The sequence below is a fragment of the Panthera tigris genome, chromosome E3, assembly GCF_018350195.1.
Source record: "Panthera tigris isolate Pti1 chromosome E3, P.tigris_Pti1_mat1.1, whole genome shotgun sequence".
Lineage (NCBI taxonomy): Eukaryota > Metazoa > Chordata > Mammalia > Carnivora > Felidae > Panthera > Panthera tigris.
This window is the reverse complement of record NC_056675.1, coordinates 40,867,517-40,886,385: the sequence shown is the minus strand read 5'-3', so window position 1 is coordinate 40,886,385 and position 18,869 is coordinate 40,867,517. Positions and strand designations below refer to the sequence as shown.

The 18,869-nt window shown below is 64.4% G+C and overlaps 4 protein-coding genes and 1 non-coding gene across 11 annotated transcripts in view; 3 read left to right on the top strand and 2 right to left on the bottom strand.

The window, feature by feature from the left end:
* The window catches only part of RAB40C (RAB40C, member RAS oncogene family), a 29,782-nt gene extending 27,530 nt beyond the window's left edge, over positions 1–2,252 (top strand). For all 3 annotated transcript variants that reach the window (XM_042971375.1, XM_042971374.1, XM_007093677.2), the window contains exon 7: positions 374–2,252. In XM_042971375.1, coding sequence (XP_042827309.1) covers positions 374–654 — 281 coding nt within the window. In that variant the 3' untranslated portion in view covers positions 655–2,252. The remainder of the gene's footprint in view (positions 1–373) is intronic.
* Positions 2,253–3,998: 1,746 nt separating this feature from the next.
* Positions 3,999–6,616, top strand: WFIKKN1 (WAP, follistatin/kazal, immunoglobulin, kunitz and netrin domain containing 1). Its single transcript, XM_042971762.1, has 2 exons — positions 3,999–4,415; positions 5,088–6,616. The coding sequence occupies exons 1-2, from the start codon at positions 4,242–4,244 to the stop codon at positions 6,564–6,566; spliced, it is 1,653 nt and encodes a 550-aa protein (XP_042827696.1). The 5' UTR covers positions 3,999–4,241; the 3' UTR covers positions 6,567–6,616.
* A 401-nt stretch (positions 6,617–7,017) lies between these two features.
* On the bottom strand, positions 7,018–9,378 carry METTL26 (methyltransferase like 26). Its single transcript, XM_042971429.1, has 7 exons — positions 9,216–9,378; positions 8,484–9,064; positions 8,171–8,333; positions 7,948–8,007; positions 7,500–7,567; positions 7,318–7,396; positions 7,018–7,238 (listed from the first exon to the last, which is right to left on the bottom strand). Exons 2-7 carry the CDS (start codon positions 8,678–8,680, stop codon positions 7,191–7,193), a joined length of 615 nt encoding a protein of 204 aa, XP_042827363.1. The 5' UTR covers positions 8,681–9,064; positions 9,216–9,378; the 3' UTR covers positions 7,018–7,190.
* On the bottom strand, positions 9,099–9,169 carry TRNAG-CCC. The gene has a single exon. It is a non-coding gene; the product is annotated as a tRNA-Gly (tRNA).
* A 2,679-nt stretch (positions 9,379–12,057) lies between the features above and the next one.
* On the top strand, positions 12,058–18,754 carry MCRIP2 (MAPK regulated corepressor interacting protein 2). 5 transcript variants are annotated; one of them, XM_042971990.1, is made up of 6 exons: positions 12,058–12,212; positions 13,343–13,877; positions 13,961–14,078; positions 17,684–17,811; positions 18,042–18,143; positions 18,374–18,754. In XM_042971990.1, the coding sequence occupies exons 2-6, from the start codon at positions 13,826–13,828 to the stop codon at positions 18,442–18,444; spliced, it is 471 nt and encodes a 156-aa protein (XP_042827924.1). In that variant the 5' UTR covers positions 12,058–12,212; positions 13,343–13,825; the 3' UTR covers positions 18,445–18,754. The 5 variants fall into 5 exon arrangements, with proteins under 5 accessions (XP_042827924.1, XP_042827921.1, XP_042827925.1 ...); XM_042971987.1 differs by lacking the exons at positions 13,343–13,877; positions 18,042–18,143; positions 18,374–18,754 and adding exons at positions 15,736–15,806; positions 16,719–16,854 and having other exon boundaries at positions 17,684–17,773; XM_042971991.1 differs by lacking the exons at positions 13,343–13,877; positions 18,042–18,143; positions 18,374–18,754 and adding exons at positions 15,736–15,806; positions 16,719–16,858 and having other exon boundaries at positions 17,684–17,767.
* Positions 18,755–18,869: the final 115 nt, after the last annotated feature.

Below are 18,869 nucleotides of genomic sequence, written 5' to 3'. Positions count from 1 at the left end.
TGCTGTGGACTCTGCCCTGGAGCGAACAGGGGACTGGCTCCAAGCCTCCCCTCCTGGAGCTGACCCATGAAGATCCTGGCTGTGTGCTCCCCCGTCCCTCAGCCCCGTCCCATCCCAGCTGCCAGGAGGGCCAGGGCTGGCTGGAGGCCTCCATCTCCCGTTAGGCCCCAGGGCAGGGCTGGCGACCCTTGGAAGCGGGGTCTCCCGGGGCACCTCTCCGCGTGCGGCCTCAGGGAGAAGTCGGGAACGGGACACCGGCAGCTGGGCTGTGGAGTGGTGGGCCTCCAGGGTCCTGAGCAGGGCGAGCCTGAGCTTTGCGGACCTCTGCACCCCGCCGCCTGACCTTTCCCTCTCCCCCCGCCCCCATCCGTAGTGTTCAGCCTGCAGGACCTGTGCTGCCGGGCCATCGTCTCCTGCACCCCGGTGCACCTCATCGACAAGCTCCCGCTGCCGGTCACCATCAAGAGCCATCTCAAGTCCTTCTCCATGGCCAACGGCATGAACGCCGTCATGATGCACGGGCGCTCCTACTCGCTGGCCGGTGGGGCAGGCGGGGGCAGCAGCAAGGGCAACAGTCTCAAGAGGTCCAAGTCCATCCGCCCCCCGCAGAGCCCGCCCCAGAACTGCTCAAGGAGCAACTGCAAGATCTCCTAGCAGGACGGGCCGGGTGCCACCCCGTCCGCTTCGCTCCGGGAGGGCTCACGCTCGGGGAGCGTCTCTGGCCGGGCGCTGGGCCTGGCGCTGTGTGCAGGGAAGGCTTTGACCTCGCCGCCTCCTGGGAAGCGTGGGGGCTCACTGCGCGGGCAGTGGTCTGGGCCGGAGAGCGCTGCGGGGATCTTGGCGGAACGAGCCCGGGACCCCGCAGGGCCGTGCGGCTGGGAAGTGCCCGGGGGGGCAGCTCTGCCCGGCCCGGCCTCAAGGGGGCGGCCCTTGGGGACCCAGGAGGCCTGGCTCCCTTTCTTATTTATGTGGAAGATGTTCACCTTTCTGTACATTTTTAAAGGACGGGCAGGGAGGCCTTTGGTGCAGCCACACGTGAGCCCCCGTCAGCTGTGGGCTCAAGCTTCGGGACCTTGGGAGAGGGAGGGGATTTGAGGCAAAGACGAGGAGGAACCCCCAAGACTTCACCCTTTGAGTTCAGACACGTCACGTGGGGTGTGGGCTGTGCAGAGACCATAGGGGACAGGTGGGAGCTTCGGGCAGGGCTCTAGGGCCCGTGGCTGCCTCCGCCAGCCTGAGTACGGGGCTCCTTGTGCCCCCCTAAGGGGCTGGGCAGCCCGCACGGCTCCGGCGGTCTGAATGGTGCGGCCACACCTTCCTGGGTGACATCCTGCGCGTCTCAGATGGGCTCGGAGCTGGGGGCAATCTCCTAGGTTCCCCAGGGGAATGTTGGGGCTTCTCAGAGGGGATAGTGGGATGCACTCCCCCCGTGTCCCTCCACGTGTGGGGGCGAACAGCCTCCCCCTTGACTCTGCCCCTTCCCTTCCGGTCCTGTCTCTGTCTGTTGCTCCATGAAACCGGCTCAGCATCTCCCGTGAGAAGGCGCCGAGATCCTCAGGGGGGCTGCCAGGTGCTCTGCGGGTCTGGACAGATCTGCCTGTTTGTCTCCTGGGGCACCTGGCCTCCACTCTTGCCACCTTCCGTCTGCTGGCCTCGGGTGTGACCCCACAGCTGCTCCTGGCCTGGCGTCACCCCTCGGGGTCACACGTCACCAGAACCGTTCTGACCCAGATTTTCTTAGTGATGCTGCCTGGAGTGGTCCCGGCAGCAGAGACACCGAGCCTCTCCTGGAGAACCCGCCAGCCAGCCTCCTCCTGCCACCTGGTTGGTGACACGGCCACCGGGTCACACTGGTGCTCAGCTCTACCTCCTACTCACGGCCCCATCCTGGGCTCTGGGACTCTCCTGTCCTGGGTGTCTGGGAGGCAGGGTGGGGGCCGTGGCCCAGGTGTGCAGGGGCACCCAGGGTCCCCGTGTGAGGCCTGGCCTCAGCAGGGTCAGGCAGAGGAGGCCACACCCATCCTGTCTTGCCTGTCAGGCCCCTTTCTTCGGACTTTGAACCCCGTCACACAGACTGTGTTTTGAGGACGTGGACAGTCCTACGTTCACCTTATCAACACTACTTTTCGCTGCTGACACACCATTCCTGTGCTCATTTTGGACGGTTTTTGTTTCTTTGTACAGTAAACCTAATTCAGCTCTGATTTTCAGGCTGCGTTTTATAGAAATTAAAGCCTCTGGTTTTAACTGGCCAAGTGGTGGGTGTGACGTGGCAGGGTGGGTCCGGTGCCGCTTCGTTGACACCCCCTCCACGCCTGGCCTGGACGGCTGGTGCGCGTCTGGCTGTGAGGGCTGAGCGTGGCCGCACGGCCTTTCCTGGTGGGCCGGACGGGTGCAACAGAGACACTCTGTGCCGCGCTGCCTCCGAGGGTAGGAACACCCTCGATGTCCGTGGGTCCAGGGCCTAACTGCCGAGTTCGCTCCGCCGCCTGCGAGGGTGGTGGGCACAGAGCCAGGGATGCAGCGGATGACTCGGGATCACCACCTGCCAGCGCTCGGCACGGCACTACCCGGGCCTGGAATTGGCGCCCTCGCCGGAAAGCCACCAGGCGACAGTGCGTGAGGCTCAGTCCAGGGCTGTGGTGGGCACTGGGGGGTTGGGAACGATCACTCTGAACCTGGCAGCCCCACGCTCGGGGACCCAGGCCTCTGACCGCAGCTCTGAGGGACCGTCCTGGACCCCGTGCCCACAGTCCCCCAGGATGCATTCTCCGTATCTGGGCCGTCTCCCGGTCTCACGCTGACCAGACACGGCTTTTATTACTCTGCCTCCTAGGTCATAAGGTCAGACGTGGGGTCATGGGATGTTTTCCATCCCATCTCAGAGCAGATGCTCGTGGGGCCCCAGCCCCTGGGGAAGGGTTTGGAAGGGCGGGTTCCAGCGGCTTTGTCCTGTTTTGCTGCATTAGCTCTCCCTGCCAGCCCTGCCAGGGAGGGGCTTCCGTACCCGTCTGAGGGAAGGCTCCTCCTCCCAGGCGCTTGTGCAGCTCCCAGGAAACGGCCCCCCCCCCCCACATCTCCAGGGTGCTTTTTAGGTGGCCTTGGCCTCTAGGGACTGGCCCCGCATGGGGCCACAACCACTGAAATTCAAGTCCGTCCAAGTAGATACACTCAGTGCCTCGCTCACACCAGCCATGTTTGCAGTGTTTGCTGCCTGTGCGACTGGGGGCACACAGTTCCCTCCCTGCTGGTCGTCCCGGGACCTCACTCTGGTGGCACCTGCCTTGTCCAGTTGTGGAAGAGCCTGGACCAGGGCCATCCTGGGGGCGGGGGCAAAGTCCAGCCCTGCATTGGCCTCCCCCAACCCTCATCTGCTGAGGGTCACCATGGAAAGGCCCAGGCCGAGCTCGCTGTGCACCCCTGTGCTTCAGGGACCTCACCCCTAACTTTAGAGAGGGTTTCAATTTGACCCCGAGACCTGTTGGCAGGTCGGGACCCTTCTCCCAGGAGAAGGTTGTGGAGTTTTTCCTGGGAAGGAACAGAATGCTTACTCATTGCTGGGCTGAACACGGTACCCCTGTGCCTCTGTCTTGTCTGGAAGAAATAAATCTAAGGAAGGGGCTGGCCTGGGCCTGCTTGGGGGAGACCCAGGCCCTGGACAGCTGGGGCAGGTTGGAGAGCCGGAGGGGGTTGGCCAGCCTGGCCCCCTCCCCTGACCTGGGCTGGGAGGGTCTGAGAGGCAGCTTTGATCCCAGGGCCCTTCCATCCGAAGCCCAGCGCCCAGAGGGAGGAGGGGCTCCAGTTACAGTGTCCCCTCCCCTCCCCTCCCGCCGCAGCCAGCCCTTCTCTGGTCCTTCTCCGCCCCTTGGTGACCCTCGCGGCCAGTGTCTTCTGTGCTCCTGGGCCTCGGCCCCTCCCCAGCTCTCCTCCCCTCCCCACCCCCTGCCCTGCGCTGACCACAGAGGGGCCAGGCAGGGGAGGGGCTGGCGCCGCACGCACAGACTCAGAGCTGGGAGAGGCCCGGAACCTACCCAGCCCCTCGAACTGGGGTGTTGAGACGAAGCATCTGCTGTGGGCTTAGACCTTGGGGGTGAGGGGAGAGCCCCGGGATCAGCTGGGGGCTGGAGGGCAGGGGCAGCGACCACAGGCCTGGGGAGGCAGATGCCTTCAGGGAGGAGGCTGGGCAGGGCCTGAGGAGGGACTGGTGGTCACATCCCCCACCCCCTGTCCTGGCGGTCCCCATGCTGGCCCCGAGGCCACTCCTGCTGCCGCTCCTCCTCGTGGTTGGGCTGACCTTGGGGGCCAGCCTGCCGCCAGGACCCAGGAGCCACCCAGGCGTGTGCCCCAACCAGCTCAGCCCCAACCTGTGGGTGGATGCCCAGAGCACCTGTGAGCGTGAGTGCATCGGGGACCAGGTAAGCAGAGGCACCACCCCCGCCGGCCCTCGTTGGGGGTGGGGGTGGGGGGCTCAGGGCATCTTGGCGGCTTGCCCCCTACCCCTGCACCCAGGCCTTGCCCACAGAGGGGGAACCCAGCAGCTGCACTACGGCCCCAATCCTGGGCCCCAATCCTCAGGCTCCCCACGCTCTGCTGCTGGTTTTGGGCTGCTGCACATACGAGGGTCCCAGGGAACACCCCCAGTCTGCGCCTTCATGTGTCTGAAGATTAAGAGCCCCCTCCTCACTCCCCGAACCCACCTGCCCGCACCCTGGGACCAGCAAGCCAGAAAGGCAGGGGGCCATGCGGGACCTCTGCCCTGCAGCCCTGCAGTGGCCTTGAGCACGTTGTGCACGCCCCGCCCCGGGCCTCGGTTTCCTCGTTTCTGCGGTGAAACCTGCCTTGTAGGGGGAATGTCTGAGGATGCAGTGAGGCTCAGGGAGACAACACCTGTGACGGCCCCCTAGACAGCGGGCAGCTGTGGCTCACTGTGGAGAACAGGAGGGAAACTTCCGCAGACGCGCTCAGCTTCCCACGGGGGAGACAGGTCCGGGAGGGGCAGCAGGAGCTCGGCCCCCCTCCCTCTGGACAGCCTGCCAGGCAGAGCTAGGGTCCCCGCTGAGCTGCCCCCGCCCCCCCCCCTCCCCCAGGACTGCCAGGCCTCCGAGAAGTGCTGCGCCAACGTGTGTGGGCTGCGGAGCTGCGTGGCGGCCCGCTTCCCTGACGGCGGCCCGGCTGTGCCCACGCCGCCGGCCTCCTGTGAGGGCTTCACGTGCGCACAGCAGGGCTCCGACTGTGACATCTGGGACGGGCAGCCCGTGTGCCGCTGCCGTGACCGCTGCGAGAAGGAGCCCAGCTTCACCTGTGCCTCCGACGGCCTCACCTACTACAACCGCTGCTACATGGACGCAGAGGCCTGCCTGCGCGGCCTCCGCCTGCACGTGGTGCCCTGCAAGCACGTCCTCAGCTGGCCGCCCAGCAGCCCCGGCCCACCCGAGACCACGGCCCGCCCCACGCCCGGGGATGCCCCGACGCCACCCGCCCTCTACAGCAGCCCCGCCCCGCAGGCCGTGTTCGTGGGGGGCACGGCCAGCCTCCACTGCGAGGTCAGCGGCCGCCCGCCGCCAGCCGTGACCTGGGAGAAGCAGAGCAACCGGCGTGAGACCCTCATCATGCGGCCCGACCAGATGTACGGCAACGTGGTGGTCACCAGCGTCGGGCAGCTGGTGCTTTACAACGCCCGGCCCGAGGACGCCGGCCTCTACACGTGCACCGCACGCAACGCCGCGGGCCTGCTGCGGGCCGACTTCCCGCTGTCGGTGGTCCGGCGGGAGCCGGCCGGGGACGCGGCGCCCACCCCCCCTGACCCGGCCGAGTGCCTGCCCGCCGCGCAGGCCTGCACCGGCGCCCCCTCCGGCCTGGTCCTCTGGCAGTACGACCCCCAGCGCGGGGGCTGCATGACCTTCCCCACCTGCGGCTGCGAGGGCGGCGGCCGGGGCTTCGAGACCTACGAGGCGTGCCAGCGGGCCTGCGCCCGCGGGCCCGGCGACGCCTGCGTGCTGCCGGCCGTGCAGGGCCGCTGCCAGGGCTGGGAGCCCCGCTGGGCCTACAGCCCGCTGCTGCGGCAGTGCCACCCCTTCGTCTACGGCGGCTGCGAGGGCAACGGCAACAACTTCGAGAGCCGCGCGAGCTGCGAGGACGCCTGCCCCGTGCCGCGCACGCCGCCCTGCCGGGCCTGCCGCCTGCGGAGCAAGCTGGCGCTGAGTCTGTGCCGCAGTGACTTCGCCATCGTGGGGCGGCTCACCGAGGTGCTGGAGGAGCCCGAGGTGGGGGGCGGCGGCATCGCCCGCGTGGCCCTGGACGAGGTGCTCAAGGATGACAAGATGGGCCTCAGGTTCTTGGGCACCAAGTACCTGGAGGTGACGCTGAGTGGCATGGACTGGACCTGCCCCTGCCCCAACGTGACAGCTGGCGACGGCCCCCTGGTCATCATGGGAGAGGTGCGAGACGGCGTGGCCGTGCTGGACGCTGGCAGCTACGTCCGCACGGCGAGCGAGAAGCGTGTCAAAAAGATCTCGGAGCTGCTCGAGAAGAAGGCCTGTGAGCTGCTGAACCGCTTCCAGGACTAGCCCCACCCCCCCGCCAGTGTCTGCCCACCCTGCCTTCCTGTCCTGCTGAATAAAAGCCTGACCTCATGGCCTGCGGGTGCCGGACCTCCTGGTGGGACCCTCACCCCACTCAGCCTGCCTTCCAGCTGGTAACCCGCTGCCCGAGGGAGCGCTGGCTCTTCGGGAACCTCCCATGTCCCTGCAGGAGCACAAGCCATGACCAGCCCGAGATGGGCACCTCCTCTCGTGGCAGCAGAGCCAGGCAGCCAGCTCGGTCCCGCCTCGGCAGTCCCTGAGCTCTCCCTCCTTCCTCTGCTGCCGGAGCAGAGCAACACGGTCCAGGATGCCCCCGAGCCCTGACTCCACAGGCCAGACCCCTCCTACCCCTAGTACAGAGCCCCTGGAGACAACAGCCTGCCCACCCAGCACCGCCAGAAATGCCCCCAGGAGCAGGCGCGGTTAACATCAGCAATGAGCAGCAAGAAACACTTTATTCCCAGGTTCTAAGCAGCCCAGTGGCCACCAGCCAAGAGCCCCCAGACCAGGCAAGGGCAGCCCCCAGGGCCCAGCCCTGGGAGGCAGGGGCTGGCATCTGGGTTTATTCCAGAACGGGTCTTGGTGGAGACACAAACATGCGGGAGAAAGTTACTCTTTCCGGAATATCAGGCACTTATTGTTGGCTGGCATGTCCACCTAGGGAAGATGTTTTGGCTGGAGCAGCTGCCCCTGGTCCCCAGGGAGGTCACCTGTGCCCCCAGCCCTTCCCACCTACCATCCTCTCCAGGAGCAGGCCACTGGCTTGGCCCAGGTCCTCCAGAAGGGCCGTGTCCCGCAGCCCCCACTCAGGGTTCCTGCAGTGGGAAGGAAGTAGGGGAGAAGGTGGAGTTGTGGCTGGGGGGTGTCACCCAGCCCACCTGCCCTCCCAGCCAGGCCCCCCACCTATCCAGCTCTGACCTGCATCTAAGAGTGAGATCAAAGTCCACGTTACTCTGCGGAGTGATCTTCCCATTGATGGCATAAGGCTGTGGAGACGGGAAGACAGCTCTGCCGGCCACCCACAGACACAGGGTCAGCCATTCCTCAGCAAACAGGCAGACTGGCATGCTGGCACTCAGACAAAGAAAAGAACACAGCCCTCCCCGCCCCCAAGATGGGGGACAGCTGAGGACCAGCTGGTGAGCCAAGGGGTTGCAGGGAGCCTGGCAGGTGACCAGGAGGGAGTTCGAGACAGAAGACACCGGGTGGGGTTTAACGGTGACAAGCAGTGGTGGGAGAAAGCAACCGAAAATACTGAAACCAAAATGAGAGAGTCCAGAAAGGAGAGCTCAGCATAGACTGGCTGGGATCAGGGTCAGGACTGGCCTGCCAGGGGAGGCCCATCATCTCCGGCAGGGACACTAACCCCATAGGTGATCAGCAGCGCCTTGGGTTTGAGCAGGTGTCCTGCTGCTCTGAAGAGCCCCTGGGGAGTGAGAAAACAGGGCACCGGTGAAGAGCGTGGTCTCCCCCACGCGCCTGAAAGAGCCCTCAGTGCCCCCTCTGAGACGTGGGGCAGACCGCCGCCCTGCTCCCTCCTGCTGCACCGGGAGGGGTGCTGCATGGCCCACAGACCTGCTCCCACAGACCTCGGTGCAGTTGAGGGGGCTGATGTGGATCATGTTGATGCAGAGCAGCAGGTCCAGCGACTGGGGAAGGATCCCGCCCCAATGCTCCCAATCCCAGGTCACGTCCAGGTACAGCGGGGCCTTCACGTTGGACAGGCCCTGAGCCTGAGTGGTGGCCGAGATGCTGTGGAAGGGCAGCACCTGGTTGGGGGAGCTTCGAGGGGTCTGGGTGGCGTGAGGAGTCTGGACAGCGGGACAGGCCCCGCTCCACCTGCCCTTGCTTCCCGCCCACTTTCACCAGCCGGGACCCGGCCTTCCGGGAGCCCTTCCGCACCTGTCCAGGCAGCGCTGGTCCACGTCGGACGGCTGCCACTCGGCGTGGGGGAAGGCCCGCGCGAAGTGGGCCGTGTGTTGGCCGGAGCCAGAGGCCACCTCGAGCACTCGAACGCCGCGCTGGGCCGGGTCCATGTACTGCCGCAGCACGCGCAGGATAGGCTCCTTGTTCCGCTCTGCGGCCGCAGCCACCAGCATCGCAGCAGCTCAGCCGGCCCGCGGGTCGCCGTACTCCGTCGCCGCGAGGCCCGCCGGGAGCCGTAGTCCGTCGCCGCGAACCCTGCCGGGAGCTGTGGTCCGGCCTCCCCAAAGACTACAATTCCCAGGAGGAGGCGCGCAGCGCGTTAAGGGGCCCGCAGCCGCGGGAGTCGCACCGGGAGCGGCAGCCAAGCCGAGGGGACTGGGCAGTGAGTTGGGGTCACTGGTTTACAGGTGACCATCAGCTCAGCGCCCGGGTGTCCGTGGCCGCTCTGGCACTTTCAAAGCTCTTGTTCTCTGAAACCGTCTCGTTCGCGCTGCACTAGAATTGGTGCTTCCCCGGTTCTGGTTTTCTTTTGAAATTGCAGTCGTCAGCGAGTCCGTCTAGTCGACATGGGGGAAAACTAAAACTAACGCTTGCGCCGCCCGGGAATCGAACCCGGGTCGCAAGAATGGGAATCTTGCATGATACCACTACACCAGCGGCGCCGTTGTCCAGCTTCCTACCCGCGAGACTTAAGAGATTGTGACGCACCTTCTCCTCGCGCAGAAGTACTACGGTGCATGCGCGCTGCCTCGCGGGAGGTCGGCCCCTGCGCGCTGCAGCCGGCAGCCGCGGTGGCAGCACCGATCTTGGCGGGGTCCGCTTGCTGGGGGATCTCGCGGCGTCGCTTGGGCGCCCAGCGCTAGAGAGGAACGAGGGGGGCTAAGGGAGGCTGGCTTGAGGCCCGGATTCGCGCCGGCGCCGTGGAAACCATGGCAACCGCGGGCGTTCGGTGGGGCGGGGGCCGGGGCGGGGCTCCTCGTGGGCGGGGCTCCCTGCGAGCGGGGCCGCGGGCGAGTGGGGCGGTCCTAGCCGCCGGCCCCGCGGTCCTGTGCTGCTCGGGGCTTTCCGGTGACGCTGACCTGACCAGCGCTAGCCCAGGGTCCCCGGACGTTGTGAGGGGGTCGGAGCCCTATTTGTTGTGTCCAAGGGTGTTTTCCCCGTGGACGGCTTGGGGCCCGTGTCTCCTAGGGGCCCTGTTCTGCAGCCGGCCAGTTTATCTTTGGTGGGCAGCTTCTCACGAGTGAGATCCCCCAAACCCGACGTCACTCTGGCCAGAGCTCAGATGGTGGCCCTGACCCGGGCTTTAACCTGGGATTGTCGTGGAGGGGCCGAGATGTGGGTTTCGTCAGGGGAGGATGGCAGTCTTGCAGCTTAGGCTGGGGAAGTGGTGTGGGGCTGGCCATTCTGGACAGGCCCCCTGGGCCAGGCAGCTCTGCTGGCATTCTGCGGTGACCACCATTTCACAGCCCCGGCTTTCCTTTCCTGAATGCGCTTTTGCCTCCAGCCACGTTGGGTGTACTCTGCATTTTCCTTGTCCTTCCATGTGTGGGCGCGGAGAGGAGACTGCTGTTTGTGCATGACAAGCCCCTTTCAACCTTACTTGGGTTCCCACCAAGCAGGTGACCCTTGGGCCTTGGGGGCTGGTGGCCAGGGGACCCAACCTGTGATTAGCAGGTGGGAGACCGAGCTGATCACCCAGGACCGATGATCTCATCAACCACACCTGTGTCACGGGGCCTCCACAAAGACCCCAAGGAAAGGGGCTCGGGAGCCTCCGGGCAGGTCAACGGACACACGGAGTTGCCGGGAGGGTGGCGCGCCCCCGTGGGGCCTGGAGGCTCCCAGCCTCCTCCGCACCCCTTGCCCTGTGTGTCTCTTCCATCCCTGTTCCCAAGAGTCCTATCCTTGACGATGGACCAGTAAACTGAGGGTTTCCCTGAGTTCTGTGAGCCGTTCTAGCAAATTATGGAAGCTGAGAAGGGGGGGTGGGCATGAGAACCCCGACTCAGAGCCGATGGATCAGAGGCACAGGTGACAGCCTGGATTTGTGACTGGCATCGGAAGAGGGGGTGGTCTCGTGGGACTGGGCCCTCAGCCCCGGGGGTCTGCATAATGCCGGATAAGAGTGTCAGAACTGAGTTAAGTCGTAGGACACCCGGTCAATGTCTGCAGAGAACTGCTTGGCGAGGAAAACCCACACACTTGGTGTCTAAAGGGTTGAAAGTGCAGAAAACGTTGCTTTCTTTTACACCAGATGTTCTCTTGAGGCGGGGAACCTGACTGACCGGTGTCCCTGCTTCCTCCATGCCCTATGGCCCTGCTTCGGAAGTTGTCCAAATGCTCAGCAAAGTCTTCCTTTCAACAGTACTTGACCTTAGGTTGATACCCGCCTGCCATATTTGTCATTCCGGGCTGGACGCCATGTGAGATACCCCCTGCACTGGGCGCTCACCAGGCTCTGACCTGGCGAAGGCAGACCTGAAGCCTTTCTTGCGTTGTGTAGGTGAATACGTGCACATGCCTGTGAAGGCTGGTGTGCACACTTGTGAACGCACACTTTCTGGAAAGTCATGGATGTGTGTCAGATTCTGGGAGGATCTAGGCCCCCCCAGCAAATGCTGAACGGTGGACCCCTGGAAGTGTCCCCTGATGTAGAAAATGTTGGGGTTCGGCACTGACAGTCAAGAAGGAATTCTTGAGATGCGTTTTGGTGCAAAAAGGTGGTTTTATTAAAACACGGGAATAGGAAATGTGGGCACAAAGAGCTGCACTGGGGGCGTGAGGAGCGATGGATTATGTACTTTCAAGTTGGGAGGGGCTTAGAGATAGTAGAAGTCTCTAAGAAATTTTGGAAGCAAGGTTTCCAGGACCTCGAGGGGGCCAGCTGTTGTTAGGGAAGGGTCATTACTACTGTCCAATAAATCCTAGTCACGAACCCCTTCAGGTGTAGATGAGCAGGCCATAGGCTTGGAGTGTGGTTGCCAACATGTATCGTGGGCAGGAAAAGACAAGGGCAGTTTCCAAAGGAATTTTTACATGTTAAAGTAGACTTATAGGATCGGGGGTGTCAGGCTAAGGTTGCCTTTTGCCCTTAGCAAAGCGTCATCATGGAGGCAGCTGAGCTCCCAGAGGAAGGTCACTCTGCCAGTTTCAAGGACTTGTCAATGGGCTGTAAGTTGTAAGGAAATTTCAGTTTTCCTTTGCCTTTGGTTCTCACGTCATCCCCCCCGCCCCACCCCATGGCCTGTGCTCCGTGGGGCCTCCTGAGGTTTTGTGTCCTGAGGTGGAATTCAGCTCCCAGGCAGCCCTCTTGAGCTTCTCACCCACTGTGTGGAAGTTTCTGTGGCACGGGGCACCTTTCCAAATGAGTGTTTATCCACATGATAAAATCTCTAGTGCCCAGAGAGCCATGAGCAAACAAGACATCCCCTGCCCTGCTGCCCACCCCGATGGGGGTGCACGCTTCCTCCCTAGCCCTGCCCCCCCCCCCCCCCCCCGCACATCCTATTTCCTTATCACTGCTTCCCTTCCCTTGGCTTCACGGAGCTACCGTAACAAATCACCCCAAACTGGGTGGCTTAAAACAACAGAAAAATATTTTCTCATGCTTCTGGAAGCCAAGTCCAAGGTAAAAGTGTCCGCTCACTCCAAAGGCCCTATAGGAAGATGGTTCCAGCTGCTGGTGGCCGCTGTTCTGCGTGCTGGGTGAGGCCCCACCCCTCTGTCTAGCTGCCTCTCTCCAGCTTGGGGATGGGTTCCCAGCTTCTCCACCAAAGGCCATGTTACCGGCCCCTTGCAGGGGGTTCCCAGCCAACTTGCCTTCAAGGACAGTGTAGTCTAGGGGAAGGGGAGTGAGTCTGGGGACAGAAACTTCAGCTCCCCAGGCTCCATCCCAAGCTAGGGTGTGTTCTGGGGGCAGCGAGGCTGAGCCGACATCTCTGGGGGAGACCAGCCCTGCTCCCTACAGGTGCCTTCCTCCTGATGTCACTACCCCCCCCCCCCACTGGAGCTAACCCCTCACAGTTCCCACTCCCCATGTTGTGCTCTCTGCCTGTTTCAGCCCTGCTCTGAAGGGGAAGTGTAGGGAAAGTGGGGCTGCATTTACTCCAGGGCCACTGCCCCTCCGGTGGCAGCTCCGGACTGAGACATGGCCCCATTGGACTCCCCAGGCCCTGGTGCCTGCTGCATTCAGCCTCCTCAAATACTTGTGGGAACAGTGTAGGAGCCCCGTGGGAGCCACACAAGCCTCGGGGGTGGATTCCAAGACCCCTGGACAACTCTGGACAGAGTGTTTTCTTGGGTGGGGGGATGTTAAGGATTGAATTCAACCAAATGGAGGACGAGGGGAGCCTTGTGCTGAGCCCACCAGGTCCTCAGGCTCACAGGCTCCAGAGTGCCCTGGTTCCCCGGCCTCAACCTGAGGAGCTCGGAGCAGACTGTGAGCTAGAACGAAGGAAGCCTGCGGGTGGGAGGCCACCTGGCCCCTACATTCCAGGCAGGCCTGGTCCCCAGGCAGCTCTGGAGGGGGACCTCTATGCCTCCAGAAGGGCGGGAGTGGGAGGTAACTGCTCCCTTCCAATTGGAGTGAAACAGGCAAACTGGGCGTCCTCACCCACCTTCTCTCTCCCCAGGATATCACCCTCACACTGGTCCCAGTCTATAAGGGGCCTCCCCTCCCTGAAGCTGGGTGGGGACCCTGGCATGGGAGGCTGAGTCAGGAAATGGAGTGCACCCACTATTCCTGTCCCCTGGAGTGGAAGGGAGATTCCCAGGGCGTTGGGTCTCTGCCCAAACCCAGGGGGCGGACCCACTTTTTCTGGTCTCTGGCCCAGCAGTCCCAAGACACAGGCCCAGAATGCCCCCTGATACTGGCCCAGGCCCACGCAGGCACCTTGGCTGAAGCTCCCCGACAGGAGTGGGGGCAAGCCTTGGTTCCAGGGTCCACACAGAGCGTTCCCAGCGCCTGCCAAAGCCCCCGCCTCCCCCGCGGCTCACCTGGCCTTCAGGCGGCCGAAGGCCGTCCCAGGCCTCAGAACGCTTCCTCTGCCTTGGCCTTGAGCCATGCGGGGTGGGGCGCTGGTTACTGCGGCCCCGGCCGGCCTCCCAACAGCCCGACCTCCGCCGCGTGCCCCGAGGCCGACCGGTACGCGCGGGCCCTTTAAGGGCCGGGGGCGTGTAGCGGCCCGCCCCCTCCCCGCCGCGCCCGGCCGCCGGTTAAAGGGGCCGCGCCCTGGGCCCCCGCCGAGTGCGAGCCCGGGCGGAGGGCAGGGCAGGGCGTGCGTCCGGGCGAGCGCGCGGGCTGGCTGCCCGTCCGCACCATGTACACCATCACCAAGGGGCCCAGCAAGCTGGTCGCGCAGCGCCGCACAGGTGCGTGGGGCGAGGGGCCGGGGGGAGGGTCCGCGCAGTGACCGCCCAGCCTCGGCGGCGGCTGACGCGCCCCGTGCCCGCAGGTCCCTCGCAGCAGCAGGTGGAGAGCAGGCTCGGCGAGCTCCTGAAATGCCGGCAGCCCGCGCCGCCGACCCCATCGCTCCCGCGGGCGCAGCCGCCGGGACCCTGGCCCCTGTCGAGGTGAGACGCGTGGGCCGGCCGCCGCGGCACAGAGAGGGTGACCTTGGGGAAGGTTTGCGGAGACCCGGCCACATGCCCCGGGAGGGCGCGGGGGCGGGGCATCCGACCCCGCCCGCGCGGGCAGCTCTGGCTTCCGCACCTCGGCGCCTCCACCTCACCTGGCACCTGGCTGGGTCGGAGGGGCTGGGCTGGATGTGCATGAACCCCTCACCCGCGCTGGCCCTGTGGGATCCTGGCGACCCCGAGTGGGGAGGAAGCTGACCAGCTCCTGGATCGGAGGAGCTCCACGCGGCTGACTCACATGCCCCGGGCGACCTTGGGCGGCAAGGCCGAGGTTTGAGGCGAGCTGCCCAGGAGGACAAGAGCAAAATATCCCCTGGAGTGCTGGCCCTGAAGGCCTCCTGGCGCTGGCCCCGTCCTTGCGGAACCGGCTAGGGGAGAGGGTGCACGTGGTTCCCTCCGGCCCTGCCAGGCCACTGCTCTCCTCTACCCTTCACCCACAACACCCTGGCTGGGCACTGGGAGGCCTCCCACAGATGGTCAGGGCTTGCTGGAAGCTGCAGTTTTCTGCCTTTTTATGATCACCAGTTTTGCCAGCCTACCACCCCTGTGGCCCCAGGAATGGCAGTCCCAGTCAGTTTGGCCTCCACGTGACCTTGACCTGAAGGTCAGATCCTCTCCATCTCCCAGACCTGAGCCTTTTACTCTTTTGTCTCGACTCTGGGCCTTTGGTGTCAGCTCTTCTATGCATTGCCTGGGCCCTGGGCTTTCTTCTAGGCCCACAGAGGCCTGAGGCCGCCTGCACTAGGACTGTGTGTCCAGGCAGCAGATAAACAAGGTGGCATGCTGAGGAGGGTGCAGGTGACGGGCGCCTGCCTGGAGGGGGCATCCTGTGGGGATCTTTCTGGGCCGAGACTCTTCCCCGGGGGGCCTTCTGCTGGGGGCCGGTTGACACTTGGAACTTAGTGGTGAAAACGTTCTGGGCCAGCCACAGGTGTGTCGTGGGGAGACAGGTGAACAGGGCCTTGGGGGGTGACTCCTGGGTCCCAGGCTGAGCTATAATATTGCCTTGTGATTTCAGCTTGGGTCCTCACAGCTGCCCTACTGCCCAGAGGAATAAATGAGACCTAGGCATATAGCCACCTCTGGTCACCCAGGCAGACAGTCTGGGACGCAAGTGGCCCAGGCGCTCCACCTGGAGAAACTTACCACCATCTGCCCGTTGTCGCTGGCCCAGGGTGCACCCGGGACACAGCTGGCAAGTGCTAGGGAAGAAGATGGGACAGACAGCATAGAGCCCTTCAAACCCCCAGGAGGCCTCACCCTTGTCCTCATCTGGCCCTAGCCAGTTGGGCACACTGCAGCCTGCCAGGCCAGGGTGGTGCCGACCAGCCTGGCCTGAGGGAGCATGTCCCTCAGTGTCCCGCTTGCGTAGGGAGTAGTGAGGCACGCTGTGTGCTCGCTGGGCCGGCCCACTCCCTTCCCAAATCACTCCCTCTTTTGGAGCTGCCCCTGCCCCCAGTCCCAGTTGCCTTGAAAGGACCCTGCCAGGAGGCCAAAGCAGCCTGCGGGTCGTCCCTACCCCCTCTCCTGCACCTTCTCAGGGCCCCCCCCCCCCTCCAAAACGGCTGCTCCGTTCCTGTTGTTTTCTCTGCAGCACCCTGACTGGCCGGTGAGAGAGGGCGTGTCTGGGCCGCTGCCGCATCCTCTACGCCTGGTGCCCTACAGGTGTGCCAGGTGTCTGACCAGCTAAATATACAGGCTGGGGTTCCAGCCAGGCATGGGTCTGGGCACGGGCCATGGTGGTGAACAGGCCACGTGGGGTCTGTGCCTCTGAGGAGCTCTTGCTCCCAGTGTGAGACCGACGGGAGAGAAAACATCAGTGGAGGTGATATCCGTCCTTGGAAAGAAAATAATATGACGCCGCGTGACCACCTGTGGTCATGTGAGCAGGCGGGGGAGGCGGCCTGGGGGTTTTACTGAGTTGTGGGCTTTGAGGTCAGACAGGTGTGCAGTTAAGTCCTGAAACTGCCACCCATACGCAGCATGTGACTTTGGGCGGGTCACTTCCCTCTCGAGTCTGGGGCCCTGGACTGGAAAACGGGTGGGCGGTTGACCTCAGGGGTCGGAGAGGAGACTATGTGACAAGATACCCAGGTACGCCTGAGCAGGGGCACTGGAGCATGCCTGGGGGCACCACCCTTGGGAGCAGGCACAGTGTGGCCTTCATCTACAGGTGCACGCTCGAGCCAGTGTCCTTTCACCAGAAGGCCTGTGGAGGGGCCTTACGTAAATGACTCCAGGCAGCAGGCAGGTGGGCGCCTGCCCCTCGGGCCCCTACGCAGCCTTGGTCAGGCCACCACCGTGGTCCCTGTGATTCACAGCCTATGGCTGCAATTCCCTTTTTTGTTTTGCTTTTTTGATGCCCGGCCTCCACTTTCCTGGAACCAGCAGCCTTTGTGGGGGCGGGGGTGGCAGGCGAGGGGCTGTCCGAGGCAAGGACAAACCTTCACACCCCCTGGCTGGTGCAGCTCAGGCCTGGGAGGAGCCCCGCCCCTCTACATTTTCTTGGGCCACCAGACCCTGCCGGCCCAGAGCTGGCGGGACCGGTGCCCCTCAAGACCCTCCTCTTTATTTTAGTGGCCCTCTCAGCCAAGGAGGACCCCCGAGCGGCGGTGGGGCACCTGAGCCCAGGAAGGCGAGCAGGCCGGCGGGACCGCGAGTGCCTGGCGGAGTGGCACGTGCAGCCCAGGACTCCCGGCTCCCACCTCCTGCTGTAGGTGCGGGCCCCGCCCCCTCCACGGCCCCGTCCTGGGCTTTGTGTGTGCAGGGCCAGGCCAGCTGCCGCCAGCTGGAGCGGCCCATCACCGCCCTGGGCCCTGCTGACTGGGACAGACCCAGCGGCTCCCTGGACATCCCACACCCAGTAGGCTGAGCCCTGGGCTCCCGGGGACCGCCTCTTCACTCAACATTCCCACCCCTGTGGGCAACAGCGGTGCCTGGTCTGGGGCCTGCAGGGTTGGGCTGGGGTTGTAGTCACACCTTCCCGACCCAGTGGTCTTCGGCCAGACCATCACTTAGGGCTCATCCCCACGGAGCCTGGGGAGGCCAGGAAGAGGGAAGGGCTCAGACCACCTTCTTGTTTGGGTCCTTCCTCCCACACCGGGGGTAATGGTGAGACGGAGAAGCTTCTGCGGGGGAAGAAGATGGCCGAGAATTGTGCTTGGGACAGAGTGACCCGGCAGTAGCTTAGGTCAGAACAGGGACTGCCAGAGGCCTGGCCCGTCCTGGGGAGGCGGGATGCAGGTGGCAGCAGGGGTGCCCGAGAGACCCTTGGACAAAGAGCACCTGTGTGCCTTGAGCAGGGAACCCTGCTGGGGATCTGGGACATGGCTGGGGACCGCAGGTGTGAACTGAGCTGCTGGGGGCTTGGGCCTGTGGGGAGCGGCCTCGACCACCCGTGCAGCCGCCCTGAAGTTCAAGGAAGTGCCTGGGCTGGGCCCGGGCCCGGGGTGGGGGTGTGTGGCCTGAACCTGCTCCTGGAGCTTTGCCGGGCATCACCTGGGCTCTGGACAGTTGCTGACTGGCTCCTCCCCCCTCCACAGCCCGGGGCCAAGGCTCGTGTTCAATCGGGTGAATGGCCGGCGGCCCCCCGTCACGTCTCCATCCCTTGAGGGGACCCAAGAGACCTATACACTGGCCCATGAGGAAAACGTCCGATTTGTGTCTGAAGGTAGCGTTGAGGCCCGAGGGTGTGGCTCGGGCCCCTGTTCCTCTTCCCCACTGCCACCTGACTCAGAGTAGCCAGAGGGCTGGGCCCTTCCTAGACTCTCTGTTTGTCCCACGACCGTCCAGGGGACTGCCTGCTCCAGTTCTGGGCTGGGGTCCAGGGTGGCCACCAGGCTCTGGGCGGAAGACAGGCTGCCAGGGCCCTGGCTCAGTCCGACTGCCCTCTCCCCACAGCGTGGCAGCAAGTGGAGCGGCAGCTGGGTGGTGGCCCAGCTGGCGAGAGCGGGCCCAGGCCCGTGCAGTATGTGGAGAAGACCCCCAACCCCCGGCTGCAGAGTGAGCCCTCCCCTGCCCTCAGGGAGTCCCCCCCACTCCCTCCGACCCTGACCTGGGCCCTGCTGGGTTCTAGCCCCAGGGGATTGGGGAGGGCGCTTGAACTTGACCCGCTTTTTCCTAGCGCTTGCTACGTTTGGGCCTGGGTGAAGGGCTTGTGGTCAGCTCACAGGGAGAGACATTGGCCGACCTGGAAGGCAGCGTCACTGCCCAGCCTTCTACTGTGCCCGCAGACTTCGTGCCCATTGACCTGGACGAGTGGTGGGCGCAGCAGTTCCTGGCCAGAGTCACTAACTGCTCCTAGCCACCTTGGAAGGAACCGCTCCCCTGCGGGGCCCAAATGAGCCTCATGGTGGACCCCTGCCAGGAGAGGACCACGGCGCCCTGGTGAACTGCTGAGGCGGACCATGCCCCACCCTGAGCCCGGCCAGGCGCCGGCCACACCTGAAGTGCCAGCATTTGGACTTTTGCACCTGCTGACCCCTTGGCCCGGCTGTCCCATGCTGCCAGGGGCTGAAACCGTCTGACCTCAATCCTGCTCACTGTGCCCAGGGACCAGCCCCTAGGGCTGGCAGGGAGGAGCTCCAGGCTAATAATAAAGTCGAGAAACTGCCCTTTTTGAGTGGCTCTTACTTGGTGCGTGGGGGGTGGGGTCAGGGTCCTCCTGTCCCTGTGCCGCGTCCAGCCCGACCTTTCCTTGGCTCCACAGTGCGGTTCTGCCCAGTTCTG